The sequence below is a fragment of the Anthonomus grandis genome, chromosome 18, assembly GCF_022605725.1.
Source record: "Anthonomus grandis grandis chromosome 18, icAntGran1.3, whole genome shotgun sequence".
NCBI lineage: Eukaryota > Metazoa > Arthropoda > Insecta > Coleoptera > Curculionidae > Anthonomus > Anthonomus grandis.
The window spans coordinates 8,211,165-8,232,839 of record NC_065563.1 but is presented as its reverse complement, the minus strand read 5'-3'; the positions used below and the strand labels follow the sequence as shown (position 1 = coordinate 8,232,839).

The 21,675-nt window shown below is 34.4% G+C and overlaps 1 protein-coding gene and 1 long non-coding RNA gene across 2 annotated transcripts in view; one reads left to right on the top strand and one right to left on the bottom strand.

Moving 5' to 3' along the window:
• LOC126746864 (transcription elongation regulator 1) overlaps positions 1 to 21,675 on the bottom strand; it is a 114,474-nt gene that overhangs the window by 13,308 nt on the left and 79,491 nt on the right. Inside the window, exons 13-17 of the mRNA XM_050455254.1 lie at positions 12,228 to 12,476; positions 12,024 to 12,173; positions 11,820 to 11,966; positions 4,350 to 4,640; positions 4,117 to 4,286 (exon numbers count right to left, since the gene is read on the bottom strand). Of these exons, the coding sequence (XP_050311211.1) occupies positions 4,117 to 4,286; positions 4,350 to 4,640; positions 11,820 to 11,966; positions 12,024 to 12,173; positions 12,228 to 12,476 (1,007 nt within the window). The remainder of the gene's footprint in view (positions 1 to 4,116; positions 4,287 to 4,349; positions 4,641 to 11,819; positions 11,967 to 12,023; positions 12,174 to 12,227; positions 12,477 to 21,675) is intronic.
• LOC126746885 (uncharacterized) lies at positions 18,118 to 21,266 on the top strand. The gene is made up of 3 exons (XR_007664018.1): positions 18,118 to 18,422; positions 18,656 to 18,900; positions 19,697 to 21,266. It is a non-coding gene; the product is annotated as an uncharacterized LOC126746885 (long non-coding RNA).

Genomic DNA, 21,675 nt, shown 5'->3' with positions numbered 1-21,675 from the left:
AAGAGCGGCCCCAATATGGAGCCCTGTGGAACTCCAGACCTTGAAACTATCTGAGCCGAACTACGGCCATAACGTTCCACGTGCTGAAGACGACCCGTAAGATAAGAGCTAAAAAAGTGTATTAGGTGAGAAGAAAAACCGTAGTTTTGGTCAAGATTATTTAGAAGAATACCATGATCCAGACGGTCAAAAGCCTTCGTCTGTATAAATAACGTCAACCTGGCATTTATTGACTCAGATATATGTTCTGTAAGACAAACTAAGTTTGTGGTGGTAGATCTACCTTTCATAAATCCATGTTGACGATGATCTATAAGACCCCTCATTGAAGGAAATAAGGCCGAATGAAGAACACGTTCAAAACATTTAGAAAAGTTGTTGATTATTGTAATTGGCCAATAGTTCTCGATGAGATTTTTATCATTTTTTTTTGTGTACTGGAATTATCTTTGATGACTTCCAAAGGTTCGGGAAACATTCTTGTTTTAGAGCCAGATTAAAGAGAACTGTTAACGGTTTAGCAAAAATACAAGCACAATCATATAAGAGAAAAGCTGGTATTTTATCAGGGCCAACTATTGATTTTGGCTTGATAGTCTTTAAGGCCAGTAAAACATCATTTTCAGTGAAATCAGACAAAATTATGGACTGTACATAAGGCTTTTGAGTTATATCAACATTATTTTGCGGCGATTCACCAGTAGTGTAAGAACTCTGGAAGTAATCGGCAAATGCATTGGCAATACCCTGAGGGCTACTTAACAGCTCTCTTCTCTGATCAAACATAGATTGTGGTAACGAGCTATTTTCTTTTGAGTTCTGAATTAACTTCCAAAAATTATGAGGTTTTAATTTCAACTCATCTTCAAGCCCTCTACAATATTGCTTATAAGACAGATCAATATCTCTTTTAATCTTAGAACGTAATTCTTTAAATCTGGCTAAATCTTGAAGATGACCAAAACGTTTAAATTTTTTCCACTTGTTATGTTTTTCTTTTAGGGATTTCATTATCTCTGCGGTAAACCATGGCGGATAGGTTCGTGTTCGTTTTACAGTCTTTGGAACAAGCTCATTAAGACAGGAATAAATTTTTTGATAAAAGAGCTCCAGGGCATTATTGACATCCCCAGCGACTCCCAGATCACTCCAATCAATTCCGAGGAAGCTATCATATAAAACTCTAAGATCGGCTCTCTTAAAATTATAGAAAATATTTTCTACTTTACAAGTATTACATTTCTTGCTCTTGAAGTTATTAATTCTTATGAGTAAAGATGGATGAACTGCTTCCTCCTCCACCAAAAAATCAGAGCAACCCTCCACTGTGGAAAGCTCAGAATCAGACGAGATGACAAGATCCAATATCCTGCCTTGAGAATTCCTAATAGAATTAATTTGATGCCAGTCGAAAAATTCCAAGAGGTGAATAAACTGACTTAGTCTACTGGATGAGGCAGAATTAACTGAATAAGAAGTAAACTCGGGGATATTAAAATCACCCAAAACAAGTACTCTATAGATTATATAAATAGGTTAAAGTAGATAAATATTAAAAAATATCTTCATATACCTGGGAGTTGAGTCCGGGCGGTATATATAATAAAATAATAAACAAGACAGAAAACCCAAGAATCAACTTAGTTCCTACAATCTCGACCATATTAATAAGATTTTGAGGTAGCTTTAAATTTAAGTTAATGACCGAAAATGTTTGCTTCACGGCTAAAATAACACCGCCACCCCTCCTCTCTCTCATCTCTGCATAGTTACGATCACAGCGGTATACCGAATATTCATTTGGAAATAGTTCTGACGAAAAAATGCCATCATTCAGCCAAGACTCCGATATCGCAATAACATCGAAGTCCGTCGATACAACCGCGTTAAAAAACAACTTAGTTTTTGAACGAAGTCCCCTGGCATTCTGATAGAATATACGAAGGTCGGTGGTACTGGTACATTCGCTCTGTGATTCCTCAACCGACTGCAGCCGATGACGCTCACGTCACGAGTGTCGCGAGAGGAGGAGGCCGCGATGTCCGTCCTCGGTAATTGCTACAGGGTGCCCCCAAACACATCCGATTTATATTTCGCATTGGCTTGTTTGAATGCGTAGCAGGTAGAATAATTCCACACTGCATGATTAACTGCAATATTTAATTTATATTTATTTTTTAAGGAAACGCAATTATTACATTTGTAATTACTATCGATCGCTGCGACAGAACAAGCTTTAAGTTCATGTGCCCCTGCGCAAAGTGGACAAACTGTATCACCCCTGCAAAATTTCACAGAATGACCAAAACTATTACATTTAAAACAGCGTGTTATTGATGTTGAATCATAAATAATGCAATTGTCGAGACCTACAACGATTTTTTTAAGATCTATAAACCGCTTATATGTAACATTATCCAACTGCAGAACAGCTTGGAAGATAATTGCATTTTTTCTAGTAGGCCATATTTTAAGAACGCTCATCCTAGATGTATTATTAAAAATAAACTTATTTTGAGATTTTAAATGATTTTCAAGAACTTCCTTAGAGTAATCTTCAGATAGACCAACCAATCGTACTAATGGCATAGTCGCTTTAATTTCACGAATCTCATATTCTTCAGCGAGTTTCTGATTGGCCAAAGTTTTCATTTTGTCTGCACTATTCGCTTCAATCGTAACAAGAAGACCACCATTCGAAATGTGCTTAACATGACTGACGGTAATATTTTCATCAGATGGCTTGATGCGATTTAAAATATCCGTCTTCGTATGACTGTTATGTTGTTCAGCATTTTTGGGTTTTATGATAAGCTTCCTCTTTTGGTTGCTTAGCGCGTCGGCGTACGTGACTTTTGGTTGAGTTTCGGTGGATTGAAGAATGGTAAGTTTATCTTCAACAATCTGCAAGATGGATTCTTTGAATGAGGAGATATCAGTCTGCATGGACTCTCTGATGGTATTTTTAATATCATCCAGTGGAAAGTGGCGGCAAGATGGACAACGCCAACTCAATCCGGGAACCGTAGTTATAAGATTTATAGCGTCACCCGGTATTCGCATGCATTCAGCATGGTACCGTCGCTGACAGGGACCTGCGCAGCCTAGATGCGGCTTGTTTCGAGACGAGCCCGCCGCCAAGTTGCAGAAACCACACAAGGACATCGCCCAATGTGTGTGAATTAGAATATTGTTAGAACATTTATTTAGGCAAATTAATAAACCACGTAATTTGGGTTGAATACGTATGAGGAAAGTGATAGCAAATCACTTACCCATTAAGCGTGGTCAATACTTAGATTTTCTACAAAAATCTGTTAACCATAAAACATTTGCACAGGCTTATTAAGGGAGCGCGTGTTTTCTACGTCCGCTCGCCTCGACTGCTACCGCAAGACTCCTAATATAGATAGACTAACTTTAAAAGCCGATTATGATTTTGCAACGACTTATTTTTAAAATATCAGTTTCAAAACTTGTTTTATTGGTGCTACAGTTACAAAACTAGCCTTGTTGATTTTTTAATCTAATTTTTTTCAAACTTTTACTAACCATATTACACAAAAAAAATTAAATAATGTATTTATTACCCTTTAGTAAAAAAAATATGCACTTAGGTAAACATAAACAAAAATTAACTGTTTTTTTCGATTCTCTGTAATTTCAATAAAAGTGACAAAACGAGTTTTGGAAATGGATAACTCAAATGTCCTACAACTTTCCTCATTTAACCAATTTTCTATCTCTTATAGTTTCCAAGATACCCATACATGTACACCCAATTTGAGCCACACTGTATATAAAAAAATGGAATTGCTACCGTAAATAGTTTCCAAGAAAAGGTGTTTTTATTGCGCTTTGCAAAAAAAAAACCCAATTTTGTGACATAATTATTTTTACGATCACTCTACACACCCTACAAACCGTCGTTTAAATAAAAAGGTACGCCGAAGTTCTGTTATGGAGCTTCACAGTTCTTTTAAGGAACTGTAAGGGAGTTCTTGGACAATAGTCAGACTAAAGTGGGCATACTAATGTTCCCCAGGGATATAAAAAAAATGAGTGTATACTAAAACCAGATCTAAAGAAGTACAGAATAAAAGACAAGGCACATACCTTTTATCGTTCTTGAGAATATCCTCAATCTCTTGCATATGATTTTGATTCTCTCTTAACAGAGACAACGATTTGTGAGTGATCAGTTTGGTTTCCTGTAATAACTCCTTGAATTGTCCCTTGGCGGTGATCATTTTGTCTTTTATGTAGTCCTTAAACTCTCGTTCACACTGTAAAACGGAAACAAGCAAACAGGATTTATAAAAAAACAATGGCAAAAAAAATTCACTCACCCTTTCGCTGGATGCGAACTTCGTATACCTCGGATCGTCCCTTATAAGTTTCTTAATTTCCTTCCAGGAGCTCACCAGCGACATTTCCGTCGTTTCGTCGAGCATTTCCCGGAAACTTTGTCGTTTTTTCTTCAGTAAGGCGTCCACGTGGTCATTGAAGAGTTTCTCTTTTTCCTCCCGGGACAGGGAGTCCGCCAGGTCCCATCTGTGGTCTTTTCTCAGGATCCGTTTTACTTCTTTCCAGCTTAGGTCCGAATTACGAACCAAATCGACCAATAAGGCGTTAAAATGCTAGAACAATTGTAGCCGTGTAAAGCCAAAGAACACTATCAGCTTTTATATGAAGCTATATTTACAAAATATTTAAATTTTTGTGAAGCCTTTGATGAAATGAAACATATTTTGTTTCAATTCAACTTGTAAGGGCATATTTGGTGAAGAAAGTCATCACCTTTTATATGAAACTAAAACCAATAAAGTCATAGCATGTTCAGTCAAAAGTCAAAGTCAAAATCAAGTTTATTGTGCATTAGTATAGCATACCGGGTGGTGCGTCGCCGAGCGGAACATAGGAAATCCCATGTAAATTTTAAGGGGGGTCAATTATTGGCTTCCCTGTACATTTTACAGAAAAAATGTAAGATAACTTTTTGAAGACACCAATCTGGCAAACCCTTGTGCAAAGTTTCAAAAAATTTTAATACGCGAATCTTGAATTATTCAAATAAATGTAATTGCAAAATTACCAAAGTTTCGGCTCAGGTAAAACCAGACATCAGCCACCAGCAAACAATTTGTTATAAGGCTTTGTCAAATCTCACGTACAGCCGAAAACAAGAAATGTTTCCAAAGACAGTACAATAAAGACATTACAATAAATAATTGTAAATATTTAACTCAGAAGATCGAAAATAGATCCGAAAAAAGAGAGAACAGAACTCTTAATATTTTACTAAGTGTGGAAAAATAAAATAAAATAAAATAAAATAACTTTTTTAAAAATAATAGAGAATTACCTAAAAACATCAATTAATCAAATGTTCAAACAACCCCCCATTAACAGCTAAACAATATCCTAACGGATCATAAAATAGCGTTTTGTAACTGGTTTAGATTCTCAAATTTTACACTTTTATAAATGACACTTTTTAAATGTCACAAAAAGAAGTCATTCGGTGATATATATATCCGGTACCGTGGACCAATAATATTGCCGTTAAAAGCATTTTCCAAGCACTCTCTAACCATACGGGCATTATGGGCTGGGCAACCATCCATTTGGTACCAGATCATTTGAATCGATTATTTCAGAAACCCGTCAAGCGCCAAAGTATGCAAAAATGAATTACGAACGGAAAAAATTCCTTTGGATATAGTTGCATCGTTTAGCGCATAAACCCGGCAAACGCCGTTGCCGTATAAGGGGTATACGGACCATATTTATACCGTTTAGTGCAGAAACCCGTCGTGTGTGATGTCGCTTAACGGCTTTCTGCGCCAAACCGAATATGGCCGCCATTATTAGCTGCCAGGCGTTTGTTTTTGTGCTGTTCTTATTAGTCTTTGTTTGTCGGTGTTCCTGAACATTACGTAAAGTAAATAATAATCATTTAAAAGTAATTATATGTAGTTCTCCATGATAATAATAGTGTTCGGTCAGTCATGTTAAGCAGTTCAGAAGAGTGAACCTGTGCCTAAAAGAAGACGTGGAATAACCCATGAGGATTTGTACAAGCATAATAAAATGCGCAATGCTAGATTAAAAGGTGAGACGCATACATTTTATTTAAAACAAACCAAGGATCTTCAAGATACCTATTTACAAACTTTGATAGAAGTCGAAGACGTCAAGCGAAGACGAAAAAAGACCGAAGAACCTCTAGAATCTAAAAGAAAAGTTACATATAGATACAATGTAAAAGTACATGGTGTACTTAAAGTTGTATGCAAAAATTGTTTTTTGCAAATACACGGAATTTCCCGTGACAGGGTAGATAGAATCTGTCAGCTACTTGGAAAAAAACCTTGGAACGCCAACTGATAAAAGAGGTAAAAATAAAAGTGGAAATGCTAAGCCTGGAGCGGTTTGTTTTCGCATCCATGAACATATTTCCAAATTTGATGTAAAAGAGACGCCCTATGGCGGAAAGCCAAAAAAATATCTAGATGCACGTTTGAATATTAAACTAATGTATCAAATGTTTATATCGGAAAATGCGGACTTGGGAAATTAAGTTAAATTTAACTATTATTATATGTATTTCTAGGAAAACTTCGGTTATTCATTCGGGCGGCCTCAAGTTGACGTTTGTAGTTTCTGCGAGAGTCAAAATGTTAAGATAAAAGATAAAGCTCTAAATGACACTGCAAACGGGTTGCAGTAGCAGAGTTAGTCATTCATAAGAGAAGAGCAAAAAAGTTCTATGCAAGTATGAAAGCTGCATCAGAAAATAAAGATGATGATACTACTTGTTTCCTGTGCTTTGATTTTATGCAAAACCTGCCTCTGCCAAACATTCCCGTGCAAGAAATATTTTATATGCGTCAACTTTGGGTAAATGTCTTTAGTATACATGATCTGAAAACTAATAAGTCAAAGCTATACGTATATCATGAGGGGGAAGCAAACAAATCCCCTTATGAAGTAGTATGATTTTAAACTACATCAACAATGAAGTACATGCAACTGTAAAACACCTTTTCCTATTCAGCGATGGTCCCTCAGGCCAAAATAAAAACCATACAGTTACTCGTTTTTTAATGAATCTTTGTGACAGGAAAAGGTTTTCTACAATAACATACAACTTTCCAGTCAGAGGACATTCCTATTCAGCATGCGATCGCGACTTTGGAAGTATAAAGCGTATGTTGAGAAAAGTGGATCGCGTCTACACGCCAGAGCAATACGTTGAGCTAATTTTAAAGGTTGGTACCAAGAACCGCTTTAAGGTTCACTTATTAAAAACGTGAGAAGTCTTTAGTTTCAAGAAATAGTGGCCAACACATTACAAAAAAAGCACATATTCTGTTGACCCCACAAGCACAAAAAGAGAGTTTTAAAATATCTACCTACAAGCAGTTCTTCTATAGTAAAGAAACCAAAGGAAAAGTAGTAGTTAGTGAATACATGGACGGATTAGTAAAGTCCACATTCTCTCTACTGAAGACTGCGAATCCTCCAAACTTACCAGTGGAAGTAGCTTATCCAGAGGGAAAGGTAAAAGAATTGGCTCCATGAGCCTTGATGAACTGATAAATTTGAACATTTTTTCAGGTACCCATAAACATCAAGAAAATGAGAGATTTAAAAAAACTGCAACCTTACCTTGCCGGCTACGAGGCATTTTATGACCGGATTTTTGAATGGCCTACTACAGATAGAGTTGCACCACAACCCATTGAAGAGATTTAAATTTAAACTTTAAGATGTATTTTACTCGCGGTTTTAAGAGTATTTTTTTTCTAGTTATCTATAAAATGTAATAGAAAAAAAAGTAATAAATGCTGCAATATAAATAACTGACAACATTATTTCCTAATTACTCCAAAAAACTTCTTAAAAAAATACTTTTCAATATGTCAACAAAAAATATTATCGTTTAGTGCAGAAACACGTTAAGTACACGATTTAAAAAAAAAAAAATTGTTGTTTTCATAAAAACGCTTGGTATTATAAGTACTTTTAGTAAAAAATTACGTTTACACTTTAAAAAAATTGTTTTTATAATGAAACAGTTTTCTTTACTTTTCTCTAAACTATAATTTTGACACTTGACGAGTTTCTGAAATAATCAATTCATTTGATCTTCCTGAACAACTTCTTCCAAGGCGCGTTCAATTTGATTTTGAAATAAGTCCAAATAGGCTTCAGTTGTTAGGTTAGAGTCCATAAAAAAGGGTCCAATGATATGGTGTCCGATAATTCCCACGAATACATTTATTTTTTGGGGATATTGTGTCCGAGTATGAACAAAGGGATGTTGAGATTTGCTTGGCTCCAATACCGGCAATTCTAAACATTTGGTTCATTATTGGGGGTAAATGTACATTCATTGGTAAAACAAATATTTCTTAAAAAATTCCTATCATTATTTGCTCTTTCCATCATTTCAAAACAAAATGCCATTCTTCGCTCTTCATCTCCTTCCTGCAGCTCTTGATTGTTTTTCGAATTTTTACGAATAATATTTGTGTTTTTTTAAAGTGCGCAATACCGTTGTATGATGTTTATTTACCTCTTGCCCAAGAACCCTCGTTCTAACCATCTTGTTTTCCTCCACACTCAGTAGAATATTAAGATCTCTGTTCTCTCTTTCTTCGGCTCTATTTTCGATATCCTGAGTTAAACATTTACAATTATTTATTACGGTACCTTTTGAGTCGAATTTATTGACAATACGTTTAATAGTTGAAATGGACGGAATGGGCTTGGTGGGGAAATAAACTGAAAACATTTCAGATACTGCTCTAAAAGTATTTCCCGCATAATGCCACTTAATTATGGCTATTTATTCGTCGATTGAATCATTCATACTTGTTTTCAAATACCGACTGTCACTGATTTATTGATATACTTTTCCTCACGTCAGTGACAATATTCATTTTACTGGTGACCGTTTGGTTTTACCTGAACCGAAAATTTGCTAATTTTGCAATTACATTTAATTGAATAATTCAAGATTCGCTTATTAAAATTTTTTGAAACTTTGCACAAGGGTTTGCCAGATTGGTCTCTTCAAAATATTATCTCACAATTTTTCTATAAAATGTACAGGGAAGCCAATAATTGACCTCCTTAAAATTTACATGAGTTTTCCTATGTTCCGCTCGGCGACGCACCACCCGGTATATACACAAAAGGTGTTTTTCGCGTAAAACGATCTTCCATAAAACCATACATTATACATACAATTACGGTACTGTTAAAAAACAATAATAAGAAGCAAAGAGTTAAATAAAAATAAATATACAGACAACTTAAGCCTAGCAACACAACCCAGACGTAGAGTATTGAGAAGAGAAAAAAAATTAAATTATCATCTGTTGTAAAAACTTGGTGTATTGATTTTTAAAAGAATCATGATCAGAGCCATTCACCAGCAAATAATTTGAATTGAGAAATTTCACCGCACGGTAGGCAAAACAGTTTTCAAATTTTGTTGTGCGATGGGAATATCAAAATGAGCCACATTTCTAAGGTTAAGGTTATGTAAAGTGCCCCTTGCAGTCAAATATTCTGTAAAATAAGATGGAGAGTTGTGTTTTACAATTCGATATACAAAATGGAGGTCAACACGAAAATTGTATTTTAAATGTTTATTATTGACATACCGGGCGGTGCGTCGCCGAGCAGAACATAGGAAAACCCATGTAAATTTTAAGGGGGTCAATTATTGGCTTCCCTATACATTTTATAGAAAAAATTTAAAATAACTTCTTGAAGAGACCAATGTGGCAAACCCTTGTGCAAAGTTTCAAAATTTTAATAAGCCAATCTTAAATTATTCAATTAAATGTAATTGCAAAATTAAAGTCGAAATTATACCCATCTGTAATGACGTCATTTTTGTTTATCTTTGTTTAGCATATTCCAAACAGCGGCGACAACAAACTTTTGAAAAAAATTGGTGTCTGATGATTATTCATCTTTTATATACTAGGTTATGTGAAATATCCGTCACTGTCAATCAAAAATATTGGTTTGTCAACTTGTTCTTGAAAGTTATTTCGAAAAGTGTTAGATAATGCCTAAAAAAAGTTATAATAGGTGTAATGAACAATCGCAGCTGATGATTTTAAATATATTGGCTTTTTTTCAACTGGAAAAGGAACAAGTCCGAAACGGAATTGCACTTCACATTGAGAATGTGATAGAGCGAGCCGCAGATGCAACAAAATTGAGCACAACAACGATCGCAAATGTAAGTTTTACCTACCACGCAAGTGTAATTTTTACCTTCACTATTTTTCCTTGAATCCGTGTGCTTGGTGTCATCTTGCCAGCTACTACGAAATGATCCCTTGCTAAAAATCTACGTCTCGTCAATGAAAACTGGAGTAAAACCCTCCGGACCTACATTTCTATTTTTGATATACTCCCTTAAAAAATTGATTCTTTTATGAACAATATTTGGCAAGTCCATCAAATATTTTCTGTTATTTGATTTTTTCCACTTGAAGCCTATACTATTGATCCATCTTCTTAAGGAGTCAATGGAAAACTCAAAATATTCAATTTCCTCACTGAACTTTTCTCTTATTGTTGCCAATATTACCTATTCTTTTCTGGCGTACATAGAATAAATTGCGTCCCGAATTCTATGTTTCAAATATGTTGTAATTTTGGTTTTTGCTGTCTTTTGCTTGGAATATATACGGGCTGCGTAATCCTGATCTGATTTTATCCCATTCTTCTTTATATTTGCGATCGTTGTTGTGCTCAATTTTGTTGCATCTGCGGCTCGCTCTATCACATTCTCAATTTGAAGTGCAATTCCGTTTCGGAGTTGTTGTTTATGTCCCATTATTTATGATTAATTATAATAATATTTGTTAATTGTTAAGTTTGTTAATAATACAATAAATACTACAAGATTTTTTAAAATTTTTTGGGAATGAAAGTATATACACGAATATCAAAATATAATAATATGCTGCTAAAATAAATCATTTGTTAATTTCTGAACGTATAAAAATACGTAGCAGACTATTAGTTTCTGAAGGCGATGGTAAAGTTTCTAACCTAATATTGATTGGCAAAAATATCTACGGCATACGTTTTTTCTCACCTGGATGACGTAACTACAAATGGGTATAATTTCGACTTTAGCTGTCCACTTAACAGAGAATGTAAAAAATAAATTAAACAAAAAACGTTTTCACACCTGATAGTCTATTTATACCCTTCAAAACAGCACGGTTCTCTACAAACCAAAAATAGCAAAATAGACAAATAGTGAAATAATTCCCAGAATTCTATTTCCGTCTGGTCACCCGCCACCGCCTTCCCCCTCCCTGCAGCCGCCAGTGATGGTCTTTTACGAAACTAACGATTTTAAAATAACATGTTATCCGCGCTATCTTTGGGAAATGTTCAAAGCTGGAAGTCTAGTATGGCGGCCGACTACGCCCCCTTTAATAACTCCGAAACGGTTGTATTTACAAGGAAACTGATACGTATCTTTTTGGTAAAGACAATCATCAGCTTTTATATGAAACTAAAAGCACTAAAATTCTTAAAACACTTTTCAAAATATTGAGATTTTTGTAAAGCTTCTGACAGTATCAAGATTTTTTCAATCCAATAAAAAACAACTCAATATTTCCAAAACGGTTGCCTTCATAAAGAAACTTGTTGAGTCCTTTGGTTTCGTAAACACACTCATTAGCTTTAATATGAAACTAAAACCAATAAAATCGTAACAACAGTTTTCAAAAGATTTTTGTAAAGCCAATATCAGGATTTTTTACCTGTCTCGCTTCGTCCCTTTTGTGTTGCTCCCTCTCCTTATCTCTGTCCCTCATATGGGTGGCCAAAGTTCTTTGCACTTCCTCCTCGCGTCTCTTAAGGCTCGCCTCGGCTTTGGCTTGACGCTCCTTCTCTTTGTCTTCCTTGGCCTAAGATAGTTAATAAAATAATTATCAAAATTTTATTAAATTTACATGTATAATCACTTTTTCGTCTTCGGAGTGATGATTCTCTATTTCTTTATCCGAACCCACGTCGTCAACGTCAACGTTTCTCTTCTCTTCCTCGTCTTCCCCTTTGTTGTTCTCCTCGGTTCTGGAGCTCGATTCTCGGTCCTTGTCCTTTTCACGCTTTTCCTTCAAAACAAACATTCATAAGGATGCCAGCCATAGCCGCATAACCTCAATTACCTTTCTCTCCCTTTCCTTATCTTTTTTCTTATGTTTCTCTTTGGCCTTTTCCCGTTCCCTCTCCTCTTTGCGACGCCTCTTCTCCTCCTTAAGGATCTTACAGTATTCCCTAAAGAAATCCTCCCTCAGATGGGAATCGACCGCCTTATAACGGGAATCCGTGTCGATTTTTCGCTTCGCATCCACCCAATGTGTGTGTCTATCGATGTCCGAATGCTCTCGCAGCATAGCGATAAAGTCCTTTCTCACCTGTAATATTAGCAAGGATTGGTAAGGTCGAAAGGACTCTAAGCTCATCTAAAGTTAAATTAGAATTATAAACGCACATATTGATAATGGTTTGCTGCAGTAATAGTGAAATACCGAAACAATTATAAAAGTAACATTGAAACCTTGTTCGGAACTATTCGACGGAACCTGAAATTAATAAGATTTTAAATAAATGAAACCCATAAAAGGTTTCTAGAGCTGAAAGGAATAAATCTGTTAATCCTGAAAGAGAGTTTGTATTATTAGAGCTGAAAAGAAAAAAATGGTTTAATTGCATTTATACAGAATAAGTTATAAGTAGACGGCGACTTTCGTTCGTATCTGCTGTAAAAATAAATTAAAATAGCGAACCTGTAAGAAAATTAAAATTATTACAAAAATAAGCTGCTTTACCGCCCTTTTTACAAACATTATTTTTATTATTGTGTATAATTAAATAGTGGTGTGTACATTTACATATTTGTTGTTTTTGTGGGCTCGTTCTTGTTATTGTTTCACTCGTTAAGGGCTCTTGAAACCGGCACGTTAGTAAATATTGTTTTAATTTGATATTTCAATTGAAGGAATGATACCGAAAATGGGATTAAAAAATATTTACAGACGTGTAATCGGATTTTAATTGAACGATTATTAGTAAGTAAGACACTGTCAATTTTTGGTTGTATTCGCAGGTTCACTCTTATCTAAAAAATAGAGCCTTTAGAGAATTTTGGAAATTTGCATTTTTGGATAATGGTATCCGTTATCTCATAATCTAAGAGGAATTTTTTAGGAACCAAAAAGTAGAATATGCAGAAGAATATGTATATTAAATAAGTAATGTTTATAATATTTAATTAAATGATAAACTAATTCGCACACATATATTTCAGAAGTTCTTCCTTTTTTTTTCGGATGATATCAACAAATGCCATATGCGTAGAAGACAATAGTTCACAGAGTGAAATTACTAAAGTACTTAATTTAAATGCAAAAGTTGTGATAACTGGGGCATTGCGTGGTGGTGCGAGGCCTCTGACCACGCACAAGGTATTTTTAGTACAATTTTTTAAATATTACAAAATTCTATTACCTTGTACTGTTTACTTTTTAATACAATCTGTCATCCAGTATTGTATTAAAATTGTAGGGGACAGTGATGACTCTTAAAACACAGGGAGTTGTAAAATAGGTAGGTCTATCTCTCTCTTTGCACTGACTTCATCCGGTCTAGCTTCGGGGCTCTTGCCAGTCTAGTGATTGATTATGGGTCTCATCAGAGTGCATCGAGGTTAATGGCCCGGGTCGAAAGGATTGACTACGCGGGAATTAAGTTGACTTGTATTATAAGGTAGGAGGCCCCCAGCACGATATTGATGAGGCCTGCCGAGAAGCGGTCGGGTTTAGATGACCCTGAGAATAACTGAGGAGTGTCTTTTCAAAAGGGGATATTTACATTTTTGGGTTTTGTTATACTAAGTATTGAATCCGTTTATCTGTGCTAAAATTCATATTTTGACCATCATAAACCGAAACAAAACGTGATATATCCTTAGTAAATTACATTGAAAAAATTGTGTTCTTTTCAAAAGGGGATTTACTATATTGATTTTTCTCAAAAGGTGATATTTACATTTCATTTTTTACATGCTTGGTTTAAATTTTATTATACTTTAAACTAATTATGTAAAAAAGAACAGATTATATTTAATAAGGGGCTTATAGGTCCTACGTTCTAGGCAGTGCGGTCTTGCATTCCAACTGTGATTTACCTATATCTATAATGTTGCAGTCAGAGGCACGATACTGTGCTCTTAGCCACTCTGTAAATTAATAATAAAGTGAGAATGTGAGATTATAATTAGTGTGATAATGTTTCCATTGTTTTTTGGTTAGTTTGCTTATAAAATCAATAATATTGAAGACAAAATATTGATAGAAAATGGAAGGGAACACGGAAGATAAAACGGCTTTAAATAGTGGTGGTAAGCAGAGGAGTATAAAGAAACTTCGAAAAAGGAAACTGTAAGTGTATAAAATAGTTCGCGTTTTAATTTGTTTTTTGTCTGTTTTGTTTATAGTACTAGTGATATATATTTTTTGTAGATATGTTGATAAAGATCCTCTGTGTACGGTTTTCCAGAAAACTTGTTTACATCATTCTGGTAAAACTAAATTTAAGTGTGCTACTATTCCTTTGTCATTGGTGATGAAAAATAAAAAAAGCTTTACGAACGGGAAACGAAAGTAGAGCAAGATATATTTTTATCCCGATTCATAACGCCTTATGATGCACAAAGAAAGGAAAACTATACGGCAAAATCAAATGTCAAGAATAGGAATATGAGCTGCTAGTATCACTTATTTTCAAAGAAAAAAGGTGTGATTGTAGTGTGTAAACAATTTTTTATTATTGCTTTTGGAATTACAAAAAGAAGATTAGAGAACCTGTGTAAAACATTACATAAAGGAAAAACGCCGGCAGAAAACCGAGGTGGAAATAGGTGTGGTAATCGCAACGAAAACAAAAAACAAAGCCTTCGTTTATATTTAAATAAAATGCCTGCACAAGAAAGTCATTATGGCCGACAAAAGTCACAAAGGATTTACTTGTCATCACAATTAAATGTAAATAAATTATGGCAACTTTATAATAGTTCTGTGACGGATGATTTGAAAGTTAAAAAAACAATGTTTTATAAAATTTTTATAAGAGAATTCAATATCGGATTTGCATCTCCGGCTACGGATGCTTGCAATGTCTGCGTGTTATGGCGTAATAAAATAAAAAATGAGAAAGATAAGGCCAAAAAGCAACAGTTAATAACAGAACGGAGGATACATAAACTCCGTGCAAATGCATTTTACGACTATCTAAGAAAAAAAGAGGACAACAGTCATTCTGTATGTTTTGACCTACAACAGGCTCAATGTTTGCCTAGGACCCTCATACAAGATGCCTTTTATGCCAAACAGCTCAGTTTATACATACAATTTTTGTCTTGTACCTTTAGATTCAAAAGATCATGTTTTTTACTCATGGGATGAGTCACAATCAGCAAGAGGTTCTACCGAAGTGGGATCTGCTGTGCATGGCTATTTAAAGAAATTAACACTAGAAGCTGATGTATTTCACCTAAGACTGTTAAGCAATTATTGCTGAGGGCAAAACAAGAATAGCCACATTATACACATGCTCCTGTTCTACCTTTTGAATGACTCCCCAAGACATCTTTAGGACATAACATTATTTTTTCGAGTACGAGGCCACAGTTTTCTACCAGCAGACCGAGTTTTCGGTCGACTGGAGAAAGAAATTAGAAAGCATGTTGTAATAACCACAAAAGAGGAATATAATGACATTTTTAAAAAATTTGGCACACTAAGATTATTGGGGCACGATTGGATTCTAAAAGATGTAAAAAGCTTGGAGGAATATTATAAAAAAGTGGATGGTATCCAGAAATTTAAACGAATGATTTTTACTAAAAAAAAGGTTCGAGGTCATTACACCGTTGATTTAAAATGCTATGAGAACTATAGATTTGAGAATCCGTTGGAAAAAACTGAAACAATTCTTAAAAAGGAAAAGAGGCTCCCTTTGTCATGGGATAATTTGAATTTGGGGCTACCTTCATTAAGCGAGAACAAAAAAAAGGACATAAAAAACTTGCTGAACAAACAGTTTGGCGATGAGTGGTTTAATTTGGAAGAACTACAGTGGTACAAAAAATTAATAATTGATGATCCAAATAGTGCTTCCGAGGTACAATCAAACCCCGAAATGGAAAATATGTGTTTCAACAAATTTTCAACTTCTGATTACTAATATTTTGTTCTTTTGACCTAGAATTTGTGTTTTGTTTATTTTTGATAGCGTCTAAGATATTTGTAATAAAAATATTAAAGATCTGCTTCATTTATTATTATCCTGATAAAATGTAGTTAAAACAAAAACTCATACTTCTTACTAATAATAAACAAAACAAAAGGGGATATTTACAATTAGTTCAAGACAAAAGGGGATTAATTGAAATGGATTTTTCAAAAGAGGATATTCTAAATTTTTGGCAATTTCTAACATCAAAATTAAAAGGCATGATTTTTTTCTGAACATTGTGTTTTAATAGTAGGTTTATGTACTTTCTAAAAAGTAAAACCACTTATCCGCAAATTTTTTCGTATCTGTTCTAACAGTTTTTTTGATTTTCTGAAAAAAAAGATAAGATGTAGATATCCCCATTTGAAAAGACACTCCTCAACTGTTGATTTGCAAACGGAGCGCAATTTGCAGTTTGGTTTTGCCCGATTAAATGTTTTGGCCACGGAGCGATCTCTCTATAACAATGGAAGTTGTTGGCTAGAAAATTCCGTTCCAGGGCTTATGTTCGCGCCATTTAAGGAAGATTTTTCGGATTTCTGGCTGGTCCAGTGCCCTGACACGTTCTTTGAACTTTGTATGCCTCGCGACAATAAACTCTATTGTATCCATTTTACAGTCCGTTCTTATATCTGTATTTCTTATATACCTCTTGTGGAGCCTTGGTGATCAGCATAAGAGTCTTGTTTTGGAAAGTTTCTAGGTATCCCATTGTTGTTTTAGAGATCTTGGAGAAGACACAAGATCCACACAAGAGCTTAGGTCTGATCACTTGCATATACAGGAGGAGTTTATTGTCAAGAGAAATAAATAAATTGCATTGATTTATTTGCTTTTTAATAAGGTGAACAAAAGTATTTTTATTATCGAAATGTACTCCTAGGTACTTCACTTCGCTCTTCCAAGATATTATCTTGCCCAACACCATCAAGTTTGGAATATCACGGTTTAATTTTTTTGTAATAAGAATTGCCTCTGTTATATTTTCATTTATTTTGACCTTCCATCTCATGGCCCAAGTGGATATTTTGTGTGACAATGTGACTTTGAATAAAAGTGGTTATTTGGGATTTTGCAGCAAGGACACAAGTATCATCAGCAAATCGCTAGTTTAGAATAGTGGTCGTTCTTCGGTATGTCTGCCTGGTATATATTAAAAAGGGTGGATGACAGGGAGAGACCTGATGGGGAACCCCCGCTCTCATTATTTTATATGGAAGACTGCCATTATTTATTTGCGTGGTGAATTCCCTGTTTTTTAGGTAGCTTTGAGTGAATTTTATTATACCAGGAGACACACCGAATGTTGCTATTTTATGAATCAAACCGCCATGCCACAACCTATCGAAGACTTTCTCGATATCGAGCGTGATCATGGCGGTTGAGTATTTAGCATTAAACGAATCCACTAAACTTTGCTGAATCCTTGCCAGCTGAATTTCTGTCGATAGGCCCTTCACGAAACAACAATGTTCTACCGGGATGCATTTTTCCGTTTCCTGACGAGTAGCGCAACGTAGAGCGTTAATAGTATAGGATATGGAAAATAATATTCAATTTCATTTGCTATGCGATTAGCGCACATATTGCAAGTGGCGCGATGAATGCGAAAGTGTTGCATCATATTATTATAATTTTATTAGTTGTCAGTTTAACATCGTCGCGTCGTGTGCTGTATGCTAGTTTCCTATTTGACAATGGAATCAATTATTTCAAGAATTGATGGGAATTATAAGATAATATAGAACTGTGATGAGTAATACAAAAGTTGTTTTACAAGCGAAGTTTACACCAGAGTGCGACTACACTCAACAATGTAACACATTTATAGAACGTTTTTCCGTGGAGACATAGTGGATTGTTTCTAAAAAATATAATAACTTGCAAAGATTAGATTATCGCAAAGATTTTGTATGCCACCATAATAAAAAAAAAGAAAAAATGACACTACACGAGTCCGAAATAAAAATTGTCCTGCAAAACTAAGTATAAGGGTGAAGAAAATTAACCGATATAGTAAATATAGGGATCCATTGTTAAAAGAAGGTTGGAACGCTGTTATTGAAGTAAGTGTTTAACTAATACTATATATTATACTATCTCTGTTTCTTTACATGCGTTTTAACTTAGGTATGTGTATTCCTTTATCAATATTTTTATGTGGCTTTTGTATTCGTAATATACTTCATCCAAAAATAGTGCACGTCATCATATTAACCACCAGTAATCGCCATACCCATAGTGTCCTTGCTGACGTGCAACGGTTTTTGTTTTGAATTAACTATAGGAATTTTTTTAGATGTATCTAAATCACAGTCACCGTGTTGATGTAGCAGAGGCTTATAGTTATTTAAGAATAAATAAAAAAACCAAGGAAACTTTTCACAAGTACTTTGAAGATGGATTGTCTCCTTCGGAAGCTAAATCATTACACAGATCTTCGTTATTAGCAAGTACACCCGTAGAAAATATATTAAAAATATTGGCAGATGCACATAGTAATCCCACTGATCGTACTATTTACCACCTGTTCGATAAATGGAGGTAAGCAATTTATTTTACGTAAGTACTTTTTTCGAAAAAAAAAATAAACAATAGGAAATTAAGTCAGAGTTGAAATTAATCATTACAAATTTAATTCGGTTATATTGGTTTGGCTATGGTTTGTCAAAACTCTGTTAACTAAAGGTCAAATTGGCGGACTGGTAACACATTTATTATGTTAAATTAAATTATTTATTGTGTTAAATTAAAAAATTACTAAATATAGAAAAATAACGCTTATCCTTTTTTCTTTTTGTACAGGTATTTTCCATATAATTTGCTGCCCCTTTCAAATCATTATTTTTATAGATAAAAAAAATCATTTATATGAAAGTTTCGTGATTTTATTTGGAGATTGCAATGTCAAACATATGACGATCGAAAAATGAGAAAATAGCCTTCAAGCTCGTTATTTTAAATGGAACACCCTGTATATTTTTAGATATTTAAAGTTTTGCGTTTTAAAAGGGTACAGTAGCAGTCGATGCCATTGATTCGTCACCGAAGTTAAATCGCGCTAGCCATGTCTGGATAACCTTGACATATTTTTTGGAAAAAAGAAGAATTTAAATATAAAAAAAATCAGGGCATTCCATTTAAAGTAACGAAGTTGATGGTCATTTCTTAGCTTTCCGATTGGTATTTGTTTGTCCTTAATATACCATGTGAATCTTCAGATAAAATCCTTTAACTTTCATATAAATGATTTTGTATCTACAAAAATAAGGATTTTAAGAGGTGGCAAATTATAGGGAAAATTCTGTACAATTTAAAATGATTGTTTTAAATTTTATAGGAATGAAAACTATGGCAATCGAGAACTTAACAGCATTGTTGAGAGACTTTTGGATATGAAACATATTTTTGAATAAAGTACGAAGTTAACGAAGATCCGTTTTGTTGTGTTCTTACTCCTATCATGCAAAGAGCACACTGTCTGAAAATGTCTGGAGAAATAGTATTCGTTGATTCAAGCGGTTCATGTGATCAAGGTGGATCCTCAGTTAGATTTCTTTTCGGAGCAAGTAAAATAGGGGGTCTGCCCCTTGGATGCATAATACACAATTTCCAAACACGAGAGGTATATGCATTGGGTTTTACGATGTTAAAAAAAATACTTGGAAACGAAGGACTCTTTCGGAGAGGATTTCCTATGGTTTTCATGACCGATGATAGCTCTGCAAAAATAAATGCTTTTCAAGAAGTTTTTTCTATTTCAAAACATCTTTTATGTATATACTCCAGGCAATGTGGCGTTGGCTGTGGGAGACACCTCATCAAATCAAATCAAAAAACAAGATAGAAGAACTTTAATGATGTTGTTTCGCAATGTGCTTTTCGCAACAAAACACAATTGATTGTGAACTAAATAAAAATATTATGTGTGAGCATGAAATTTTAAAAAAATATAACAATTTTCATGCCTATTTTGAAAATATGTGGGACCGAAAGTTAAAATAGGCACACTGTTTTAGGAAAGATTTTATCACAAGAAGTCACAATATACGAACATACTAAAAGATTTTGTTTACAGAGGTGCAAATCATTCAATGCGGTATCTCTTGCCGGATTTATTAAACATTCCTTGGAGGAATTTTATAAGCAGAAATGTATCTTGTATGCAAATGGACGTAGGACAAAATTGGACCTTTATTACAAAAAATTTTGTTATAAAGTCACTCTCCTTAAAGTGACAAAGGAAACAGATACAGTTTTTAGGGTGTCTTCGTCTGAAGATGACACTATGTTATACACTGTTGACACTTCAATAGAACAGTGTGACTGTCCAAACGGAGCTGGCGGCAAATTTTGTAAGCATCTTTGCGCTGTTAACTTATTAACAACACCAGATTTACAATTTCAGGATCGTGTAGACTTTCCAAAACTGGCAATTGGTAATAATGTAGATGAGAGTTTCTTTCATTCTATAAATCTAAATAAGGAACAACAATCGAACCCAGTCTCATTTTTCGACCCAATTTCAGTTGAAGACAAGTACCTAAGGAATACAGAAGGACATGCCGATAATGACAATATTCCCAACAGCAAAGGTTTGGAAAATTTTGAAATGGAATATATGAAAGAACTGAATATGCTTGAAAATAATTTGAAAAACATTCAAAACTTTGCCGCATCTCATCCGTCTAAATATATGCTCAAATCCCTTAAAGAATTAAATACCAAAATAGGCATTATCCAAGATGAAGATTCGTTTTATAGCATCTGCTCAGCTGTAGCAAATATAAAACGAGAAAGACGTATAGAAGTTCAACCCATCTCAGTGTCTCGTCGTAAAAAAAAGAGTTGCATGCAGGAACAAGAGCGATTACAGCTGAAAGACCTTCAAAGGTTGAATCATCAAAGAAAATCCGACAACGTAAAAGAAATTTATTCCAGAATATACTTCGCAATCAACCAAATGCCAAAAGCCATGGAAGTGCACACTAATAGTACTGTGTTTTGAAGACTTAATTTTTCATTCATTTATTACATATAATAAAGCATTACATAAATATAGCGAATATTTTTATTTTGTTAAGTACGCAAGTACTTTGGCTTCATGTTGTTTATATTACTGCTAAAGCCGCAGGTGCGTTAATCACATAGCAAATGAAATTTAATATTATTTTCCATATCCTATACTATTATCACTCTACGTAGCGCTACACGTATAGGAAACGAAAAAATGCTACCGGGATTATTTTTAGTGATTCCAATTCCTCTTTTAGTCTACTGAGCACCGCTTTTATAATACACACCCCACAAAAATTATCG